At 43.3% G+C, this 21529-nt stretch overlaps 1 protein-coding gene across 5 annotated transcripts in view; it reads left to right on the top strand.

The window, feature by feature from the left end:
- LPAR1 (lysophosphatidic acid receptor 1) overlaps positions 1–21529 on the top strand; it is a 100545-nt gene that overhangs the window by 31112 nt on the left and 47904 nt on the right. For all 5 annotated transcript variants that reach the window (XM_075931438.2, XM_075931439.2, XM_006117990.5 and 2 more), the window contains one exon: positions 15059–15190. In XM_075931438.2, the coding sequence (XP_075787553.1) occupies positions 15131–15190 (60 nt within the window). In that variant the 5' untranslated portion in view covers positions 15059–15130. The remainder of the gene's footprint in view (positions 1–15058; positions 15191–21529) is intronic.

The raw sequence follows: 21529 nt of genomic DNA, 5'->3' as shown, positions 1-21529 counted from the left end.
CAATGACTAGTGTTCCCATCTCATGGTCTCCTGTAGCTTCTGAGGATGGGGCTAACTCCCAGTTCTGTCTGGATTTCATGGTCCACCAGGTGAGTTCAGTCTGGTTTCGTTGAAAAGACTGAGCATTATTTTCTCAGATTCCTCACCAGGAGTACTAATTTAATTTGCTGCTGTTTGGTGCTGTTTGCTGAAATTAGAATATAGATAATTGTCTATATAAACAAATGTCTCCAAACCAATGATGGGCAACCCAGGCTAGTCAGTGGGCCACAAGTTTGTCATAACCTCCCAGGATAGGGTAATTTTGCTAGCTGGGTTTGCATGCCTAGAATTTGCAAGGAGTGCCAACTAAACCGTAGCAACACTTGGGATGCAGAGTAGGGATGTTAAGAATGTAATCCATTAATTGTGTAGCTACACAATCAATAAGGAGTGGCACTGCTGCCGTTCAATCCCAGCTCCTGACAGGTCTGGCAATTACCCCCACTGCATCTCTGCACTATAAGCACTTTTATTGCAGAGCTGCAGCAGGGGTTGATGATGGGTCCTGGCGCGAGCTAGATTGAACCAGCCCTGTCAGCTAGCCCTCTAAAATAAATTACTTGTGCGGGAGAAGGGGGGGAGGAAGGAGAAAGGAGAGAGTGTTGCATAGAGTCAATAACGTTAACCAATACGTACCTGCTTATCAGTTTATCATTTAGTCGACTACACTATTACATCCCTAATGGGGAGGGAGCATATGGCTCTCACAGTCAAAGTTGTGTGCAATCAGCACACACCTCACTTTCATGTGCCCTTGCTTTATGTGACTGTCACTTAAGTAATACCACTAGGAAAAAACCTACACAAATAGAAACTAGGAGAATCCTGAACATGGGCAACATTGAACAAAGTATCTTGTGGGCCACACACAGAATCTTGACGGGCCACACGTGGTCCACGGGCCATAGGTTGCCCACCAATGCACTAAACACTGGCTGATACTGGTTTGGTAGATTGGCACATCCTAATGTGCTAATAAATGAGATCTAATCCTGCAAACACTTGCACATGTGCTTAACTTTAAGCAAGTGAGTAGTTCCACTGAAATACTTTAATTTAAGCACTTTTTTGTAGGATTGGGTCTATATTAATTTTTTACTTGAATACTCATCTCACATACACAGTTAAATGATGGTGCCAGTTCTAGACATTTTGATAACTTTGCAAGAGCTTTGATCTTTTCTGCTAATAGAAAAGATTATTTTCCCATTAAATGTGTGTTGTCAGCCAAAGTTTTCTCTTGCTCAAAAGATCTAAGTAATTCTCTAGTGACTGGGGACATCAATATCTTCTGCTCTCACCATCCCCACCCCCAATTATCAAAACAAAGTCATTATGTATTGTAATCCTTATAATCTCCTAGCAATTGAATGCAGAGTGCAGGAGTTTATCTTAGATTGCAGCTTCAGGCAAAATATATCCTGGAATGAGTAATGGGTTGAGGGAGATAAACAAACATACATCTTTGGGGTCATAACTTTTTAATCAATTTTAGTTGAGTCGGCGTGCTTAGCTAGCTCATTTGGTAAAGATTCACGAGTTTAGCTTCTTCTGTAAATGTATTTGACTCAGTACAGCATGTCCTGAACTCAAGGTCAAGATTCCGCAATCTGCTCACTGCTACAAAATAAGACACTGTCTACTGATCAAACGTTACTTTAGATATTGGCGTAAACGCTAATTGTACTTAAAGGCCTTTCCAAATACTGGTTCAGTCCTACAAAGAAAAACATAGTTTGATATATTTTTGTGTGAAGTAAATTGCTGAAATTATTGCACAGAAAACTAGAACAACAAGTATCTATAATACAATTGACCAAATTTAGATCTGGGCTCAAGCCAAGGTGAAGTTGATAGCTTCTCACATGCATTTGACCAGGTTTGACTTTTGGCCTGAAAATTAGACACTGATTTCAAAGATCTTTTTGCCTTAGTAAAAATATTGCCCTCGATCACTTGCAAAAAACAAAATGTAGTACTTTGGTTGGTTTGGGTTATTGCTTAAGCACTTTTTTCAGCAATGGTTTCAGTTTGGTGTTCTTTTCTAAAAGAAATATTGTTAAATTTCTTATAGCTGCTTAACCTAGTTGTCAGTTAACAAATGCAATTTTTGGAGTATTATGTGTTAATTTATGTTAATTAGTGCCTAGATGTAATATTAGAACAATAAAACTGTTAAAGGTAAACAGTGAAAACATTCTTCATATTTGTGTGTGCATATATAAAAGCACAAACAATACATGCTGCAATTAGTTAGTGTTCAGTAAAAGTGGCACATGCTGTTAAGTATGGGGAACAACACTGTGCACTTCTCGGGCACTTTCGGTTGTAAATATTTTGTAAAAAATAGAGCACAAATGGGAGAGAATAATTAGGGTCTGCACCAGTTTTAGGTGGGACACAGTTGTTAATATTTCTATTGTCTTCCAGACAAGCCTCTCGAAGACCCTTCCAAAATTATTAATTATGATTTAATATCTTAATATTAATTAAGATATAGTTTCAGCCAGTCGAGGCCCACCAGAAGGAACTATGCCTAGAAAAAGACGCAGACGTAATTTGCAACAACACTGGCCCCCTGCCTTTCTCCCAGTGAAGAGGCTGTTCTTCAGACTCTCTGCATCTGAAGCTTATGTAAGGGAGAGCTAGGACAATCCTTGGCTCATGGGTGCATGTCTGTCTATGTGCTGTAGTCCTTTGGAAAGACCCCCCGCTGCCTGTGGTTGGCATAATTTGCTTGCAGGTAAAGGTTGCTTGTGATGGACTGCAGGTACGCGTTATGGCTGCCTTTACTGTGCATGTGGTGTGAGCCCTTAAATGGGATTATGTTTTGGTTATGTTTTGGTCTAGAACTTGATCCAAGGACGTAGAGTTTTGTCTGTGTCCTCCTGGCCCTTCCACTTTTTCGATAACTTTTAAACATCATCTAATGTGTGCAAAATATTGGATTAATTTTAGGAAAATGTTCTTAGCACCAAATGTAGTATGTTAACTGTTTTCTGCTGAACAAGGAGCAATAAGTTACCTTTATGTGAACTCTTCTATCAAATTTTTAAAATGGGGGCTCACAAAAGAAAAAAATTGTTAGTTTCGTATATGTGGTGCCCTAAACACTAACCCATCTCGACATCAATAACATGTTATCTTCAAAGTTACATAAGTGCAAAAAAACCCCCAAAAACCAACCACCCACAAACTCAGATTTGTTATCATTCTGAGCTTGCCATCACATCTTGTTTTGTTTGTGCTGTCTAATGTATTTTAAAGTTCTCTGGGTGAGGATGGTCTTCTACTTGGATTTTGTACCGTGCTGAACAAGCTGATGTTTAATAAATAATTGTGTTGAGAGAGAGAGAAACATCAGGGGATGTGTGAGGAGACAGACGGTGGATGCTTCTGGCAGTAAGAGATACTATAAAATCAGGAATGACTCCAAAATAGGATCTGTCTCACATCTGATTTTGTTCTTGTTAATTTGCCCTACTACATGCTTATGTGTGTCTTTTTCTTTTTTCCCCATTACCATCTCAGAATCTCATCCTAAATGTTTCTAGTACAACACATGGTCAGAACTGTCCAATTTATAGTCTTAATAAATCTATTTATATTCCACAGCATTAGCTGTATTCAAAGTGGATGAAATGAAAAGGCATTTGTTTCAAGGCTGTAATGGAGCTATGTAATAATAATATTCAGGATCAGCATCTTTTGATACAGATTAGCTTCTTGTCAATCTAATACTGAATTGACTTGAACTCCCTATCAGTTGCATTTATCTTTGTCTCATCCCCAGAAACGTATTCTCCAAAGGAGTCCTTTGTTCCCATAAAAGACATGTCTATTTTTATACGGTAATTACTTGTTTAACACGTGCCCACTTAACACGTTTTCGCAATAGCACGATTTTATTTAGGGAACATTTTTTGAATAACACGACCGTCCCCGAAATAACACGAAAATAATCAAGCGGCAGACTGCTTCATGTGGGAGTATAGTTGGTAAAAACACTGGTAATACGCATGAGTGGATGAATACATGTAGTCACAGCACTCCTCCTCTCACTCATGTGTTTATCTCTGTGTTTTAACAAACCGTGGTGACTTGTGTTGCTAGATATCTAATGTTGACATTGATGACAGAGCACCAAAAAAAAAAAATTGACTTTGCCGCCACCACTTGAAATGCAAGCGCCACCTTTTCCTTTATTTTTAATGGGAAAATTGACCCCGTATAGCATGTTTTCGCTTAGCACGAATATTTGCAGAAGCACATCTATAGCGTTAAATGAGGAATTACTGTATATAGTGCATGCCCATGCACACCTATAGCCAAATTGTATTACCTACTCCTGAGTTGGGTTCCAGGTGTTTAAAACTACAAGGTTGCAGCAGATAATCAAAGACAGAATCTGGCATAGTGAAAAGTTAATTTCAAAATCCCAGTTTGCCCTTTGGCCTGTGTCTGCTCTGCTCATAGAAGTCTTGACCTCTTTCAATGAAGTAAATGTATGCTTACGGTCTCATACTGCCAACTGTCTAGTTACTTCCTACCTCACCTTTTATACAGAGATCTATTATTCTGTCTTTTAAAATAACTTTAAAAATGACTATTTTGTTCCTTTTCATGTTGAGTCTGGGACAGGAGATCCAGAGACTAACATGATCATGATGTACCCTAAATAAAAATTTTTTTGAATTGTGCAATTTATTCAGTATGGGCATTTGTGTGCTGTGACCATCAGATCTGTACTACATGGATAGTTATTTTCACTGTTGTTTTTTTTTAACAAATTCAGTGCTTGAATTTTTAAAATAAGCAGAGCTTTCTAGATGCTGAAGACAGTCTTGTGGCCAAACAGAATTTGGCAGAGATTAGTCATGTTCATAAAGCAGAAGAAATTCCATAAGCTGCAGTTTCATATTGAAATGTATGGCACCTATGTATGTACTTCCCATATATAACTATCCGTTTGCTGGATGTGTTTATTGTAAAGATAACCATGTCTATAAACAGTCGGAGTAATTAGAGCAATATTTGTATTAAACACCTGCCATTTCATAGTTCAGTTATGATGCATATGAATCCGCTCGCTAATTCTTGGCACTCTTTCAATGTCTTGTAATACAGCAAGCTGTCAAAACCTCATTAGTAAGAAGCTGCCCTTGTCGTTTTGTGGTTCAGATGTGTTCCTCTTTAATAAGAGATTGCATTTTCTGGCACTGTGCCTTTTTTTCTTTAGCAAATTTGTCTGAGGATCCTATTTTCCTGTATTCCTCCCTCCCCCTCGGCGCTCAGGGCCTGATTCTGAATTCACTAATTTTATATCTATGTAACTTCATTAACTTACATGGAGTTATTCCTCATTTTATGCTGATGCAAGACCATAATATTGTGTGTGAGTGTTTCTACAGCACTGTATATCATCCAGTCAGAGTTGTGGAGTAGAGTTGTGGAGTAGTTCGTTCTCTCTCTCTCTCTCTCTCTGTCTCTGTCTCTGTCTCTGTCTCTGTCTCTGTCTCTGTCTCTGTCTCTGTCTCTGTCTCTCTCTCTCTCTCTCTCTCTCTCGGGTCTTGCACTACTGACAGATGGTGTTTGCCTCAGAGGCTCGCTGTTGTCCTCCACATGGCCTCTTTGGCAGGGGCCATAGCCTACTGATCCATACTCACCACAGGCTAGTTCATGGTTTTGGGGAAAAAAACCCATCTATAGTCCTGGACTCCCATCGCGGGGCAGACTCTGTGATGGTGTGAGGTTTGGGGGGAACCTGGGCCCGCCCACAACCCTGGGTTTCAGCCCAGGGACCTGAAGGCAGTGGCAACACACAGAGTTGTTTTCACTTCCAGTCTGGCAGCTTTTTCCCTAGGCCACTTCCCCAAATGATCCTTCCCAGTACCTCTCCTCTAGTACTTGCTCATCAGTCTTCAGCTCGTGCGTGCATACAGACAGACAGACAGACACACACACACACACAAAGCTCTTCTGTACCACAAGTCCTCCTTCTGGTCCTTTACTCTTTTCCTTTCCCACCTCCACTCCTGTTAAAGCAGCTTCACTGGCTTTCACTGGCAGCAGGCGTTTGATTAGCCTGCTCCTTCAGGCAAGTTAACTAACCTCAGGTATCTGCTTTCCTTAACTATGTGGCAGCAGTTGCTGGGAGTTTATTGGGAGAAGAAAACTGTTTATCCAGCACCCTGCCATATGCCCTCTATCAGAGTGCCGCAGCCTGTTGGTTTGGGTCTCTCACAACTACTTTAGAAGCATCTGAGAGTCGGTTCATCTGTCTGTGAGTCTGTTTGTTCAATGTCTATTCCTAACCTAGGGGTCTCCAACCTTTTTAAGCACAAGATCACTTTTTCAATTTAAGTGCAATATATGTTCTACCTCAAACCCAAATACGCTTGCCTGGCTTCCTTCACCCCCCTTTCTCTGGGATCCTGCCCCTCCTTTACCCTGTCTCTGAGGCCTCACCCTGCTTGCTCTGTTAGCCTTCCTCCCTGAATCTCATTCACTTTCACCAGGCTGGGGTAGGGGTGCAGGTTCTAGTCTTGGGTGTATGGCAAATGCCATATCTCCTAGGCCAATGTTTCTCAACTTTTTTTTTTTATAAAGTACACATTTTTATAAAATAAAATAAAATAAAAGTACTCCCAGTACCAACAGTTTTCACATACACACATTTTTCCCCCATTGCAACATATTTGTTTAAACAACTTAATTGTAGTTTGGTGGGTGAAGAAATATTTGTGTGTAAAAAGTACAAAAATAATAGTGCTGTGATACATAAAACAAATTCAGTTTTCTCCAACTTTCAGTTGTGTTGATGTACCCCAGACTTCTCTTGGGTGCCCCTAAGGGTACTTGTACCACTGGTTGAGCAGCACTGCTCTGGGCCATTCCAGGGTCCGTCCCCCTGCCTACAGTGGGTCCCTTATCCTGCCTTCCGAGTGCAGGAGCCTGGTCCAGCCTGCGTTGGCTGTCCGGCTGCTCCCAGGGCAGCCAAGACTTGAACCCACTGCTCTGTGCTCTCCAGGTGAATGCCCTAGGCCAGTCCAGAGCTGAGCTGAGCCTCCCCTCTGGTGGGTTCTGTATCCTGTGTTTGGCTGTCGGGTTGCAGGTGCACAGGGCTTGGGCTGCTGGACAGAGACTCCAACCCACAACCCCGTGTCCTCCTCAGGCAGGTGCCGTATCGCCTAGCCCACTCAAGTGCCTTCATCAACTAGCACTTGCTCTTGGGGTGGGTTGAACCTGCCACCATGTGGCTCCCCAGGCAAATGCCCTATCTCCTGAGCCATGCCAGAGCCCACCCCACCACCTTACCTTCAGCAGGTTCCTTATCCTGCCTTCCAAATACAGGAGCCAGGTCCATCCCTCGGGGGCAGCCCGTGTTGGTGGCCCAGCCATTGCATAAGTGTGTGTGTGGGGGGGGTTTCCTTCAAACCACCCCCTCTGCCCACCCTGGGAGTGACCAGACACAGCATAAGGGATCCTCTGAAGGTAGGGTAATGAGGTGGGCTCTGGAGTGGACTAGGGGATAGGACAGTTCCCTGGGGAGCACTGCATGGTGGGCTCAAGTCCTGCCCACCCTGGGAGCAGCTGGACAGCTGCCCCACTGATGGAGCAGCAGAGCCAAGGCAGCCCCGCCCCACCCCCAAAAGCAGCTGGCATGTACAGCAATGGCTCCATGTGCTGCCCCTCACCCACAGGCACTGACCCCCCAGCCTCCACTGGCCATGGTTCTCCCATCATTGCTCAATGGGACCTGCTCTGACCCTTTCAGCAGGCTGCAGGGACATGTCAGCAACCTCCACGAGCACAGCCAACCACAGGGATAATTACTCCAGACAGGACGCGTTAGGCATTTTCGTGCCAAATAATTAAATGTAATGCAAGTTGTGAAATGCACAGTCCAGTCAAAAACTAAAACTAACCCACTTTGCAAGCAGTAACAGTAGCCGCAACAACCCCCCATGTACATGTTGGGGTCAGGAGATGAGAGGGAAGGACTGTGTGAAGTGACAGAGATTTGCATTGCCAAATTCCCTCTATCCCCTTCTCTCTGTGGAGATGGGGTACAGGAGTGGGGGGGGAGGGACACCCTGACATTAGCCTCCCCGTTCTCCCTCTGACACCCTCCACAACAAGCAGGAGGCTTCCAAGGGGCAGCTCCAAGGCAGAGGGCAGGAGGAGCAGCATGATTGGGGGGGTGGACCTCAAGTGCCAGCACTTGATAGCTTCCTGGCCAAATCAGTCAGATCACCTGCCAGAGGCTCCAAGATCTACTGGTAGATCCCGATCTACTGGTTGGTGACCACTGTCCTAAACAATAACAGCTGGGACCACCACAGCTGGTATGCAGCTTCCTCTCATCCTAACTTAAATCCAAGTCAGGTGTTGGTTGTGGCAGGAAAATGGGATGCGCCTGGAATTCAATTGTTTTCCATAACATGGAAAGGGAGGGGGCTGATCAGAGGGACACGATACTGCACAGTGTCCTGGGGGCAGAGAGCGCAGAGGGTAGCTATACTGCAGAATGACCACTGGGGGCAGCCACGCTAGAAAAGGAGTGGCCAGTTGGAGATGGAGCTCACCATCTTTCCGACCACCAACCTTTGTCCTCAGCCCTTCTCTCCTCTGCCCCAGTCCCAGTACAGGACTGGGGAAAAGACCTGCCAGCCCTACTGTTGTCCCTCCCCCCGGAGCATCACAGGGGCTGGACAGCACAGCTGTTCCCACCACACGCACCCCTACAAGACCCACAGATGCCCTATCCCAGCACTGCCAGGCCGCCTAGCATGCTCGCACAGGAAGGCCTACGCAGCCCCACCCCAGGGAAGCACCACTGGGAGGCCTCTGCACCAGCCCGTGGGGAGCCCCGGTGAGAGGCCTGCCTGTCCCGGCCTCTGGGCCGGACCTGGGCAATGATGGGTAAGTCTTCTAGTATGGACCTATTTATTTCTAGCTAGAGCACTTTCCATATTTGATCATCTATCAGAAGCTTCTTCTCACTGCAGTAGTTGTATGAAGCAGCTCAAGAAGTCAGACCGCACCATTGATTCCCCACCTCCCTCTGCTTAGTTTGTGAGCTAATCGTTATAATTGGCCTGCACAATGGGTTTTCCAATGCATTTCAGGATTTAAGCGCTATTATTTTATGTTAAATCAGAAGAGCTCTTGGAAGGTGTCTAAACCTTTACTTAGAATGATTTTAAACTTTTTTTCCATCAACTAGCACTTTAAGAACGTGCTAATTGCTTTTGAGCTAGAAGATGATGGGGAAGATGAAGGGGTGGGGCTCACAACAGTGTGGTTCTTAGGTGGGTTTTCCACTGGAGCATTCCCCTATCTGGCCACCTGCAGCTGGATTCCAACCAGGGTTCTTTATATAATGCATACAAATGAGTTACTCAAAATAGTGCAGGTTGCTGCAGCAACTAGTGATACTTAGGCTGTCAGTGTAGCTTAATCTGTGTATGTCTATCTGCCTGTCACGGGGATTTCAGCGTTTTATGGCTGCTCTGACAGAATTATGTTATCTATGGTTTTGGCTGCTAAGTCTAGATGAGCTGCTTAGTCACCACTTTTTTTTTTTTACTGTGCATGATAGGCTAGTTGAGGAATTCAGATAAGCATTCTATGAAAAAAAATTCAGCTGAAACTATACATATGTTTGTGTATATCGTGTCTCATATTCATGTGTCTCATATCCTCCCCCCCCCCCACCCCGGAATTACTGGGATTTTCTGTGGATTTGTACCTGTGAGCATATGTACATTAAGAAAAGAGAGAATTCTGTGCACCCAGGATTTTGATTAATACACTGACTCCATCACTCTCAATTATTTTGCACTTCTGTATGAAACTGGATCTGTCTGTGTCTTTCTACGTAGTGTCTGTGTGCTCTGAAACAGGGAGATATTTTTAACTCCATATTCACTGAGGTCTGTGGTCATTCTGATCTCTTCAAGAGGCAGATCTTCTGAAAAGCTGTCTTTTCCTGTTCACACAGTCCTTGCTCCTGAGGTTGACAATTAGATTGCTCCAATGGAACACAGCTGTTGTGGGAGGCTGTGGTGACAGAGGTAGGCAGTCCCTCCAGGAACTTGAGCTGTTCCCAGGGTGGATTTCAAAGATGAGTTCTTAAACCTAGTATTCAGCTACAAGACAGTGAAGTAAGTGTAACCATGGGGTGAGGTTCATTGAATTAATAGGTTGCTGTGTTCTAGACTGTTTGACTTTCACTGAACTCATTCCTCAGCTCTGTCTCAGCTGGAACAACATCTTCCAGGAAAGTCAGTGTTAGGTAGGGACAGCATTATGTTTGCCTTAAAGACTTCTAAATCTTTTCCCATGGCCATTAATTTATATCAGCATTCAGGGACATTGGGGGCATTTGTTTGTTTGTTTGTTGTTTGTTTTATTTTGTGAATGAACCTGTTGAATTCTGTTTTCAGGAGTGGAGATCCTGGAATTTGATCATTATCTTAAACCAGGTTCAGAGAACACACTAACTTGATTTCTTTTCACCATTTCTTAGTTCATTTTTTGGACATACAGTGAGGCGAAATGCACAAAGAAACTGGTCTGACCTCTGATGAAACAATCTGAATGGGAACTCTTTTGCATTTGACTAACAAATCTGTTTTCCTCCTGAACCTTTGTTCTTTATTTTTGTTTGGTGAGAAAAAATGATGGCATGCCTAATATAATCAAACTTGTGTTTCACTCGTTCTTGTAGTACCAGACCACTTTCTAAGGATTGAAATACAGGCAGTCCCCGACTTACACGGATCCGACTTATGTCAGATCCGCACTTACGAACGGGGCTTTTCTCGCCCCGGAGCTCACAGGCGGCGGGTCGCCGCCCGTGTCCTCCGGGATGAGAAAAGCTTCTCCCAGTCTCCCTGGTCTGCTGGGGGGGGGTCCAGCCAAGCTGCTGGACCCCCCCCCCCCCCCCAGCAGACATGGGACACCCGAGCAAAGCCGCCGCCTGGGCGGCTTTGCTCGTTTGCTCGGGAGCAAAGCTGCCCAGGCAACGGGACCCCCGCCGCCTGGGCGGCTTTGCTCCTGTCCCCCTGGTCTGCTGGGGGGGTCCAGCGGCTTTGCTGGACCCCCCCAGCAGACCAGGGGGACAGGAGCAAAGCCGCACGGGCGGCATCCCGCCGCCCGTGCAGCTTTGCTCGGGGGCAAAGAAGCAAAGCCACACGGGCGGTGGGGTCCCTCCGCCTGTGCGGCTTTGCTCGGGTCTCCCTGGTCTGCTGGAGGGGGAGGGGGCGCAGCTAGTGCACACCCCCCCCCCCCAGCAGACCAGACTTTTGTTGCGGGACGCCTCGGGTAGAGCAGCTGGGGTGCTGCCGGGTTGGTGCTGTGGGAACCTACCGGGCAGCGCCCCAGCTGTTCTGTCCCAGACTCAAGATTCAGCAGCTGTTGAAACTGATCAGGCTGATTCCAGGAAGCTGGGGGCAGAGCAACTCTGCCTCTGGCTTCCTGTAGTCAGCCCCTGGTCAGTTTCAGTGGTAGCAGCTGAATCTGGAGCCAGTTCCGACTTACATACAAATTCAACTTAAGAACAAACCTATAGTCCCTATCTTGTACGTAACCCGGGGACTGCCTGTAGTAATAAAGATAATTGCTCTCCTTATCTTCTTCAAAACCTATGGGACATATATGTCTTGAGTTGCTTCCCAAGGTTTTCGCTGTTGGCGTATTTTGTATTTGGTCCTTAGTACTGTAAGGTCTATGACCATGAATTCTGTCCTTGAGTGTTAGTTCAGTAGTCTAGGTCCAGTTCCTTCTGAAAATGGTATCTTGCGCTCCATGAATCCCCCATTTTGTTCAAGAGTTTATAATACAGGGAGGTAGTCATGGTTGCCAGGGAGAGAGCACCTACTGTTGATCCTATGAGGATTTCAATCAGGACTGAAACTTTGAACTGTACTTCCTGGTCAGTTGGGAGCCAGCACAGCTTGAGGTGTATTGGTGCAATGTTGTTATGTTGACCTGTGTTCTTGACTGCACAGGCTTTGTGTTTTGTATCACTGGGAGCTTTTTCAGAACGTGTCTTTAGGAATGCAGACACCAGTGGCAATAATCATGTTCAGAGTTCACAAATGTGTGGCTTGAGTACACCTTTAAATACCCTCAACTTGAGAGAGAATATTTTGAAGTGTATTGCTTTCATGCAAAGTACCAGATATCTACAATAGTGTGACTGTACCAAGTGCATGCGTGTTAATTACCAAGACACAATGGTGTTGTCTGTTAGATTTCTTTTTCCTCAAATCTCATACTGTTCCAATTCTATCATGCAGCTACACTAGTGGGAGCAATTGATATGAGGCAGGTGCTGGCATGTTTGTCAAAATGACATCTAGACTAGATTTGGCAAGAGTGAGATGACGTGGTAAAAATGACAGTACCTTGTCTACATTCATGCCAGCACCATTGTTGTTGCTTCTGGAACTGCAGCTGTGGTAATACAATGCTCTCAGCTCAATAAAACAAGTCTCACAGACACAAGCATGTCAGACTTCAAATTTGTCAGAAAACTGCAATGGCTTTTCTGAAATGGTTTAACATGCTTATTAAATGGGATACTCATTCAAAACGATCATTTTGTGCACAATCAGGGATGGCTCGTGAGTATAGGCCGACTCTGTCGTCGCCTAGGGCACCATCTTCAATGGGGCACCCGATGACGACGTCATGCCATTGACGGCTGTGCAGGTGGGGGTGCCGATCGCGCATTCTGCCTGGGTCACCAGCTGCCGCAGTCCAGCTCGGACCACCCCTGTGCACAATTAAACCATCCAGAGAAATGTATATAAAACTATGTAAGAGATACCTGATAAGATGAGGCTTAGAAAGAATATGTCTATGGCAACAGAAGACAAAATTAAAATGTCTGAACAAGTTCTCCCTCCATAAAATAAAAATCAGTAAACAATTGAACCAATAAATGACGAAAGGGAATATATATACAATAAAACCTGTTATCTGGCGCTGTTCTGGTAACCTAAAAATTCTGGTTATCTGAGGGGGGAGCGGGAGCCGGAGCCGTGTGGGGCCTACGGGGAGGAGTGCAGAGGGGGAGCATGGGAGCCATGTGGGGCTGGGATGTGGCCTGCTAGGGGAGGCCACAAGCTGTGGTGGGGGGGTTGTGGCTTGGTGAGGGAGAGTGGGAGGCGGAGATGGTAGGGGTGGCCTGCTGGGAGGAGCGAGGTGGGAGCCTCGGTTGGGGGCTGGCCTGCTGGGGGTGCCAGGAGCCGCAGGGGGAGCCGAGATGCTTGCTTCTTGCTTCCGGCTGCCGTTCGACCCTCCCCCAGGTACGTGCTGCACGCTCATCTGAGTAGCAGCCTAGCACTTAAAGAGCCAGTTTCCTTTTCCCATCCGTCCGCCACTCCCCCCCCCCCCCCCCGGCATCAGAAATTTGCCATTTTTTACAGCTTTCCGGATGCATAAGTTCCAGATCGTGCAGGTTTTATGGTATAACACTTTACAAAAAACAAGTTGAGTGGTGTAGTAGAACAGAGAAGAATGAATACAAACTAAATACTGTCAAGGGCTCAGTACTTCTTTTCATCCTCCTCAACATATCTTGGGAAAGCTGAGATTGATATATTACCGTTAACTACAAGGCTACGTCTAACTACATCCCTTTTTCGTAAAAGGGATGTAAATTAGACGTATCGCAATTGCTAATGAAGCGGGGATTTAAATCTTCCCCGCATCATTAGCATAAAAATAGGTGCTGCTTTTTTTCCGCACGGAGCTTTGCCGGAAAAAAGCGCCATTCTAGACACTGATCTTTCGGAAAATAAAGCCTTTTCTGAAAGATCCCTTATTCCTTATTTCAAGAAGGATAAGGGATCTTTCGGAAAAGGCTTTATTTTCCGAACGATCAGCGTCTAGACTGGCGCTTTTTTCCGGCAAAGCTCTGTGCGGGGAAAAAAAGCGGCAGCCATTTTTATGCTAATGAAGCGGGGGAGATTTAAATCCCCGCTTCATTAGGAATTGCGATACATCTAATTTACATCCCTTTTACGCAAAAGGGATGTAGTCTAGACGTAACCCAAGTGTCTGACTCCTGCAGAGATGAGTAATGAGCAGCAATGTTTGTGTATGGGTTGCTTTTTTTAAAATATAGCATTGAGATCTTTTTGAAGAACTTTGAGGAATTTTGAAGTATTTTATGGTATTCTTGAATAAGCATGTTTTGATTTTAAAGCTGAGTATCAGTTATGGTGAGAGTAAAACAATTAGTAGTGGCTGAATTTCTCGAGTCCGGTACTCTCTGGTCTAGTAACATCCATGGTCCAGCATGATTTTAGTTAGCCGGATGTCCAGTTATCATGGGTGTGGCCAAATTTCCCACAGTCCCATTAAGTTTGTTTACAGCCACTAATCCTGGCTTTCAGTGTTCTGTGCTGTTATCTAGCTTTAATTTGCCCTGAAATCTCTTCTAAGAGACCAGAAACCAGGGGAAGTGTTGGTAATGCTGCTAAACAATATTGACCTCCCGTAGTTCGGCCAGGTCTCTGGTTTGGCACTGGTTAGGTCCTGAGGGTGCTGGACTAAAGAGGTTCAACCTGTAGTTACTCTATTTTGATGGTAGAAAATTATGCAGCTGTTGTGATCATACTATATCATGCTGCAGTATTTAGAGAATTTAGAGAGGAGATGACATACTTTCCATTTTTTAAATCTGTCCCTAGTTCATAATTACGGATATGAGAGCAGCTATACTACCTTGTTTAAAAAAAAAAAGTTGGATTATCATGTTGGTACTTTAGAAATTGTTAATATCATTCAAATTGAAAACTAGTTTTTTTTTCTGAAACAGTTGTTTTGATGGAAAAAAATGCATATAATCCTGATACTATAAATGTAGCTATCTCAGTTCCTTTAAAATATCCAATAGGTAACTAAATTACTCAGAGACAGGTTTGAAGGCCGTTGGTATTTGGGCGGTAACACTTGCATGGCTTTCTTCATCTAAGGATTTTCTCCTTCTTTCCAGGAGTGACTGCCAGCATGATTGAGATCTGACCAACTGTCTCGATACTTCAGTTCAGTCATCTGCTGAGCTACCATGGCAGTCCCATCTGCTTTGGTGCCCTCCTCAATGATGTCGCTGCCACAGGTAATTGAGGTGAGTGGACGAATACAAAATTTTGGTAGAGAAGAATTGATCAAACTTGTGTGAGCAAAAGTGTTAAGATTGGATTCCTAATCCTTGGTTGGCATGGTTTCAAGTCATTGATAGAATTCCTCCTAATGTGTTGTACTCTGGATAAACTTGGTATTCATTGCATAATGTTGCCCTTTTTTGTGAAGTGATGCTATTCTTTTCTTTCTATTAATAACATCTAATTCACAGTTCACCGTTGTTTGTGTTTTGGTCACACCTCGAGGCCCAAACTGGGGATCAGAGCCAAATTGATAAAGGCACAGTCTACGTGCAGACACCTCTTCTCTCTGTCTTGCTCTTACTCTCCATTTCTTTTGTTATATTAATGAGAAAACACCAAAACGTTGGCCACAATATTGTTACTAAATTCACATCAGAGGACCAAATACTGCATGAATAATAGGTACTATATTACCTCAGCATTAAAGAAGAAGAACTAATGAACTACATGTAGGTCATGTCTGAACTTAGGAAAACAAAACCCCAAACTGAAAAACACGGGTTAGTTAACACAAGTTAAGAACACACAGTGTGGATATAATCTCTAAATCAGCATTTCTTAAACTGTGCGCCGCGGAGAACAACAGAGTTAAAAATGGCTGCCTTTTTTTTTTCTCAATAACTTTCCTTAACTCCCCCCCCCCCCTTTTTTGATCAATACCTTCTCCCCAGCCCAACCCTACCTGCTGTGTGGTTGTGTGTGGGGTTTTTTGGGGGAGGAGTTTGTTTGTATTTTTTGCTTAACAAAGAAAAATGCTTGGAATTCCTCATAAAAAATATTACTGTTTGGTGTCCCTCGGTCTTAAAAAGTTTAACACTGCTCTAAATATTGCAAGTTCATCTCTTCTGTGCCTTTCTTTTCATAACACTATTACAAAACTAGCCCCTTATTCTTTAGTGAGGCCTGGATAGGTGGACTTGTATGTCTGTGTGAATTCCCATTTGTCACTGGTGCATCTGCATGGATGTGACTTTCAGCTCAGGGGTTCTGGTCAATTTAAAATGAGTAATGACTGTGAATCGACTGGCAGATAGCTTGCAATATATGTCATGTTATGCAGGATCACTGCAGGTGAGAAAAAATGACATGAGATTTTTAAATTGCTGCTATTTGAAGGCTAAAGGAAGGAGATTTTTTTTTTTTAACAGCAGCTATGAACATAACATAGAAATCAAAATGGATAATGGGAAGGCCAATCAGGTTGGAACCTAGTCAAAGCAAACTGCAAACAAAACACAGATTTTTCTTTTTCTTGATTGTTTTGTTTGTGTTCTTTGTAAACCTTTCAAATCTTTAAAACTTCATAAAATTGAAATGGTTTGCAGGCTACCTCAGAAATCCTAATGCTTCACTAAAATATTGCTTTCGCGTAGTACATTATCTTGTCTAGTCAGCAGAGGTGACAAAATGATTTGCTGCAGAGGAGATTGGGACTAACAATTTCAAGGATTTTTTTTTCTTCTTCTGTGCTTGAGAGTAGGGTTGTATGTCTCCTGTGGGAGCTGGATTCCAGTTAGTTTAAATAAAACACGCTGTTCATCTTTTCGATAACACAATTTATGCTCAAAATATGACTTAATCATTTTCAGTGGACAGTTATCTAGGAAATACATTGAGAACACTGGACACATTTATTTTAGAAAGAGCAAATCTATTTCTTCTCTGTTTCATTCCCCCTGCCCGCCCAGTCTTTATTTAGAATCCTAATCCTGCACAGAGCGGTTTTCACTCCCGTAATTCTGGATGGAGTCTCACTTACTTCAGTTGGTCTCTGGGAGTGCGGCGGGAGTCCATACTTGTAGTTTCTTGTGTGGCAGTGGGGCCTGATGGCACATCCAGAGGTAAAATTCTTTGGGCACGTCTACATTGTATGGAAGATCGATGCTGCCACTGTCAATTTGCAGGAATTCAATTTAGAGGATGTAGTACAGACCCACTACATCAGCCATGGCCAACCCGTGGCTCAGGAGCTGCATGCTGCTCTTGCCCCCCCCAAAAGTGCAGCTCGCGAAGCCACTCCTGTGCCCCCCCCCCCATGGCTCCTGGTGGGCCCCTGGCTTCCTTGTGCTTACAGGGTCAGAGCTGCGGAGTTTTAAAAATGGCGCCCAAGATGGCGGCCATCTTAAGGGGCAGCCTCCTTTTTTAAACAAAATTAAATTGTTTTTGTTTTTGCTTGACAATTCTGTTCTTGGGGGGCTTTTATTTTATTTATTTATTGCTAGACAATTCTGTTGCAGCTCTTTGCATTTTTTTCCGACACTGTTTCGGCTCTCGGTACTCTTACTCCTTGCAAAAAGCAAGGGAAGCTGATGGGAGCATTTGCTCCTGTCGACCTCCTGCTGTGTGGACCAGGATTTAAGATGCGTTGACTCTAAATTATGTAACTAGAGTTGCATGTCTTATTTCAACCTTTTTTAGTGTATACTAGGCCTTTGTCTCTCCCCCAAAACTAAGGTTGGTAGAATCTCCTTCCTCTGTTTTCTGGAATGGGTAAATATGTGCTTTTTGAAAGTTTTGAAAATTCAGATGAGCTTCTGAAAGTTGTTTGGTGGCACTAGACTTTCTAATCTTTTTGAGAATTGCCCATCACTAATTTCAGCATAGAGACAGGTTCTGATGCCTTGGTAAAGTCTTCTAAATTATCAAAACCTCCTCACTAGAGTCCCTTCATAAACTTTCTCAATCTCAGGTTCTCTGTACATCACTGCCTTTCCCCTCCCAGCATACTGTTATCACAGATACAACCTGATTTAAGTATTTGGGCACATGGCTAAGAGATCTTGGTAAAAGTCATGGCCAAAGGATGGTGAATGTTCAGGATAGTTTTCTCATCCAAAAGTGAAATTCGGTATAAGCAATCTCTGCTCCTTTTTGTTTGAATGTGAAATGTATGCGGAAGGGTTATGATATGTATGGTTATGCGTTTGTCACTGTATATAGTACTGTGTTCAATATGATGGAACTCTCTTTCTTTTGTTAAAGCTCGTGTGTAACTTTGACAGGGAACCAGGGAGCCACCCCAGAGTTACTCAATTAGGGTAACTGCAAAACATGGAACAAACAATTCCCAAAGCTGGTGGATTTTCCAATGCTTAGATTGATCAACTGACCACAACAACTTCTGTAATACTTTACCGATTACCCAGAAGCCAGCAGCCAGTTCCCTGAAAGTAATTCAGCGTTAGGCCTCCACCACCAGATTCCTATGTCAAATATGATAAATATTACTGAAAATTGTATTCATCATATATAAACCTTCTACCAATCCAAAAGGATAGGACACCCTACATCTCAGGTTAATGAATATTTCAGCTCTTACCCAAATATACGCTTACAGCCAATTCCTATTAACTACAATTTATTAAAAAAGTGAGAGAGGGTATTGCTTAAGAGATCAGTATACATACAGACATAAGTACAGTTCTAATATCAGATTGACAGTACAAATGGAGAGCTCTGTAGTTGCAAAGAGTTCTTTCAAAATTAGCTCATAGATTATAGCCCAATGTCCATATTAAGAGTGAATCCAGTTTAGGTAGGACTGGAGATCTCAGTCTTACGAAAGCATCCGGGAGATCTGAGTTGAAAAGGATCAGGACTCACTGGGTTTTTATACAGTTCCAGGCCTCCTCCTGAATGGTTGGAATCCTTAGGCAAGCAATATGCAGTTACTGAGGTTCTGAAATAAACTTGCTTCCTAATCAAGTACTTAGCTACAGATTAACATAAGACATTTGCCCATTTACCACCATTCTAAGTGATTTGTTGTATGCTTCAAAGAGCGATGAATACAGTATAGATGGGAACCATATGGTTACATTGTTATCTCTAACAATATACATGTAAACAGATAAAAATCACAAACATTATCTACCAGTATGTCCCTAAAGGTTCAATTTGGGTCATTTAGCTCTGTAGGATGCTTTCTGGCTATGGGTCACGGTAGCTTAAATGTTCTCCATCTCAAATATGTGCTCACATTTTACACAAAGGTGTGCAAATCCTGATGGCAATGCAAATTGACTCTTAGAATTTTGTGATGGTTATGAAGTTTAGGAAAAGGGTGTGATTTAGGAAACATGAATGGCTTTTGTTACAGCCGCTTAGTGCATGGGTTCCCAAACTGGGGGGCATGAAGAAATTCCGAGGGGGCGGGGGCGAGGCAACCCAGCCCCACACTCCCCCGTCAATCCCACCCCAAGTTTTGCTGCTATTTTTTAGGAGAGGGGGCGTGAGGGTTTCTCAAAAATCAAAAGGAGGGTGTGATGCCGAAAAGTTTGGGAACCACTGTATGTACCAACACTTTTCCTTCAAATTAAAGCACTTGATCAAGGAAAGAAGCTAAGAATAAATCTCTCAGGTGTTGGTTACTTTGCGCACATACAGAAGTGGATAGCAGTAGGTTGTAAGTTCTTTGTGTTTTTACAGCATCTAACATACTGGGATCCTGGTTCATGCTTGGGACTCAGAGGCATTACTGCAGTACAAATAACAATAGTAGTGTAAAAAAAAATCACAACATGACCAGCACTTGACAAACATGATTCTTTGTCTTTAGAGTCTGTCACTTTTGAGTATTCCCCCCCCCCCCCCATCTTCCTGTTGGCAAAAATGCTACATAAAATTACATTATAGAAACCTTGACAGCTTCATAGTGTAGTAGGTAGAATGGCCAACAGGAATCTTGAGGAAGCATTTTAGGGTGCTTGGAATGCTGTGTATTGTTTGCAAAGGGAAATGATAACCAGTTATGCTTTAGATAAGATAATTTACTACATAGAATGATTAGAAGGTTGCCTTTAAAGGTGAGATGGCAGATAAGGGAGAGAGGATTATTTTCTTTCTCACAGTAGGAATTAGAGATTTCATTCATTCTGTTTACACATCATAGCTTCAAGGAAAAAAATATTTGTTCTTCTCAACTAAGAGCTCTTAGAGCACTTCAAACATACCTCAGGCTTGTTGTGTTTGTTCACATTTCTATTATTTATTTATTTATTTATTTGCCAGCCAAGGCTCACCAGTGCTAGATGTAAATGGGGACACACAAACCAATAGCTGCAATTGTTCTAAAAGGGAATCCAGAAGGCATCTTTCATTGTCCTTTCTGTGCTTGTCAAGCGAGTCTCCAGAAACCAATTCTCTTCCATCTGAAATGGAATAAGTTTTTATTCTGATTTCTCTCCATGTTTTCCTGTTTCTGCATGGAGGAGACTTGGATTCACATGATTTAACTTCAAGTGGGGTACTGAGTAGGAGGGGAAAAGGGCAGGGAGAATGCAGTGGGTAGCTGATATTTTGGCCCTGTGTATTTTAAACCCATTTCTAGCAGCCCTCTGGCACTGGCACTTTTCTCTGTAATATTCTTTGAATGTGTTTAGTATGAGCTCTTTTCCCTGTCTCATTATACCGAGTAATCCTGTAAAACATGTTGACCTGCCAACCTCCTGCTTATATTCTTTTTCTTCATTATGAAGGTGAAATCCTTTAGTTATGACACCTTGATCTCTAATTTAGGTGATGTAAAATGAGTATCTGCTAAGGGGAAATGCACAGCATTGGGATTTGCTTTGTATGAAATGTGCCATAGTAGAAAACGCCTGTCACTCGTGTGTAGCTAAATAGTGGTGATGTCTTGAAGTCTTTAACTGCAGTACAATCAGCGGAATTCCACGGACAGTGTTGGAATAAAATGGAACAACAAATATTAGAGGGAGAAATGTTGATACATAATTAATCCTAGTGGAAAGTGCTGCTGCAATTTAAACGAATAGAACTATCCTACTAATATCTCCCTAGACTGTTGCAGGATAACTTGGGTTCTGCTGACTCCACCCTGACTATTCCAGATAGGCTGTTGAACTGTAGCTCTCAGCATCCTTGCTGAAGTCTGTTACATCTTTTTGGTAACAGGACGAGTTTTAATTCTTGTAACTGTTGACTGCTGAAGACGGCCTTAGAAGTGCAGCAGAACTATTACTGTCCCTTCCGCTCAGACAAAACCGCGTTGTTTGTGGTTTGGGGCTGGCTCCCAGTCGCAGGACTGAGCGGAGTGACCTATGTAGCACTTTCTCCCTTCCAGGTGAGTAAACAGATTGAAGCCATTATCAGAACAGGTCTCTGGGAGCACTGGGTACTTTGAATGAGAGAGCAAACCAGCAGTGGCCACACAGGCCAGGAAATGAGTAACTAGTGATAGCCATGAATCCACCCAATTATAGGCATTTCTTAAGGGGAAACTTAAATACTGTTTGGCTTTCTCATTGTACCAGTTAGAATAGTCAGTGTTCAAAATGTGT

This window comes from Pelodiscus sinensis, chromosome 6 (assembly GCF_052426305.1).
Source record: "Pelodiscus sinensis isolate ZL-2025 chromosome 6, ASM5242630v1, whole genome shotgun sequence".
Classification (NCBI taxonomy): domain Eukaryota; kingdom Metazoa; phylum Chordata; order Testudines; family Trionychidae; genus Pelodiscus; species Pelodiscus sinensis.
Note: the sequence above shows the minus strand (reverse complement) of the source record. Positions and strands in the feature narration are given on the sequence as shown.